The sequence below is a fragment of the Pteropus alecto genome, unplaced genomic scaffold, assembly GCF_000325575.1.
Source record: "Pteropus alecto unplaced genomic scaffold, ASM32557v1 scaffold3, whole genome shotgun sequence".
NCBI classification, from domain to species: Eukaryota; Metazoa; Chordata; class Mammalia; order Chiroptera; family Pteropodidae; genus Pteropus; species Pteropus alecto.
The window spans coordinates 59918676-59919981 of record NW_006442484.1 but is presented as its reverse complement, the minus strand read 5'-3'; the positions used below and the strand labels follow the sequence as shown (position 1 = coordinate 59919981).

Sequence of the window (1306 nt, the reverse complement as noted above, 5' to 3'; positions counted from 1 at the left end):
AAGTGGTAGTGCCCACTATGCCCTCTCAGCCAGCACCACTTCGTATACACGGCACTCTCATCTACCCCTGGGCTGGTACCAACAACACATATATCCACCTTCCCCATGCCTCTTTCTAACCTATTTTCTCTCTGGTCATGTCTTTTACTATTTCTAAACTCTTCGTAACCTCAAATTGGACCTTGACTTCTGACTTGAAGTACTCTTCTGATTCCTGAGCATCCTAGCGAACTATGCCCCAGGTTGGGTCCCAAACTCCGATATGTGTCCTGATCCTTGTTGGTGCTTCGTAGCCAGGCCATCGTTCCTCCTCCAAGGAATGTGAACCAAAAACAAATGTTTTCTGTGTCCCCTACCAGTTCAAGTCCGATTTACTTGTACATCATAATATTTTATTAAGTTTGCTGTTTGTAATTTAAAGAAAATATGTAGAAAAACATGGTGGTCTCCAAATACTTTGTCAAGTGAAGCTTTATAATAAGAACTGGCAATTGTTTTTTCCAGATACAAAATTCTCACTTCACTATTAAGTTATCTATCTAAATCTTATCTTAACATTTGATATAATTAATTTTCATTTGAATATATAATGGACCTCCTAAATTATAATTTTATTTGGAAAAAACCCTGATCAACAATTAACACAAATTTTTTTTTAGGTAGAATTTCAAAAATGGTTTGTTGACTCAATGAATGAAGTGTAATTGGGGAGTTTACAAAGTATTCATTTGGTAACCCCGAGCCTCATTTTTACCTATTTCTCTGCATATCTTAAAGAACCAAACCAAAGAGTGGACAAATTTGTGCAAAAGAAGAGATATCCCCTGCTCCGATGATTATTCCCTAATGGGTATCCTAGGAGAAGCAGTGACGATTCGAGCCTGGAATATTGCTGGGTTACCTTCTGACTCATTTTCTATTGATAACGGGATCATCATAATGTAAGGAAAATATTTGTCTCATAAATGATCTCTATTGATCAGTAGACTTATTTATCTGTGCACCTTTTTAACAACAACAGTTGGTAAACTTTGATAGTACTGAAGAAAAACTTTGCTTAAATAACTGGCTAAATTAAATATGAATAATCACTTTTTTCTATTAATATTAAAACAATTGAAATTTGAAGGCTGTAGAAAAAAAACTCAGATGATTTTGCTTAAATTTTAATCAATTTTTAGCAAATAGAGCAAACTCTACCATAAGTAAGTGAAGTCTAATTTTTTCCCCCATAAAATACACAGTTTTGTTATTGCGAGTTAATGAAAGGTATAGCAGTAGGTTGTTGGTGGTGATAGGTTTGTGT

The 1306-nt window shown here is 34.8% G+C and overlaps 1 protein-coding gene across 1 annotated transcript in view; it reads left to right on the top strand.

The window, feature by feature from the left end:
- DNAH7 (dynein axonemal heavy chain 7) overlaps positions 1 to 1306 on the top strand; it is a 209522-nt gene that overhangs the window by 136885 nt on the left and 71331 nt on the right. Inside the window, exon 48 of the mRNA XM_006921302.3 lies at positions 778 to 941. Coding sequence (XP_006921364.1) covers positions 778 to 941 — 164 coding nt within the window. The remainder of the gene's footprint in view (positions 1 to 777; positions 942 to 1306) is intronic.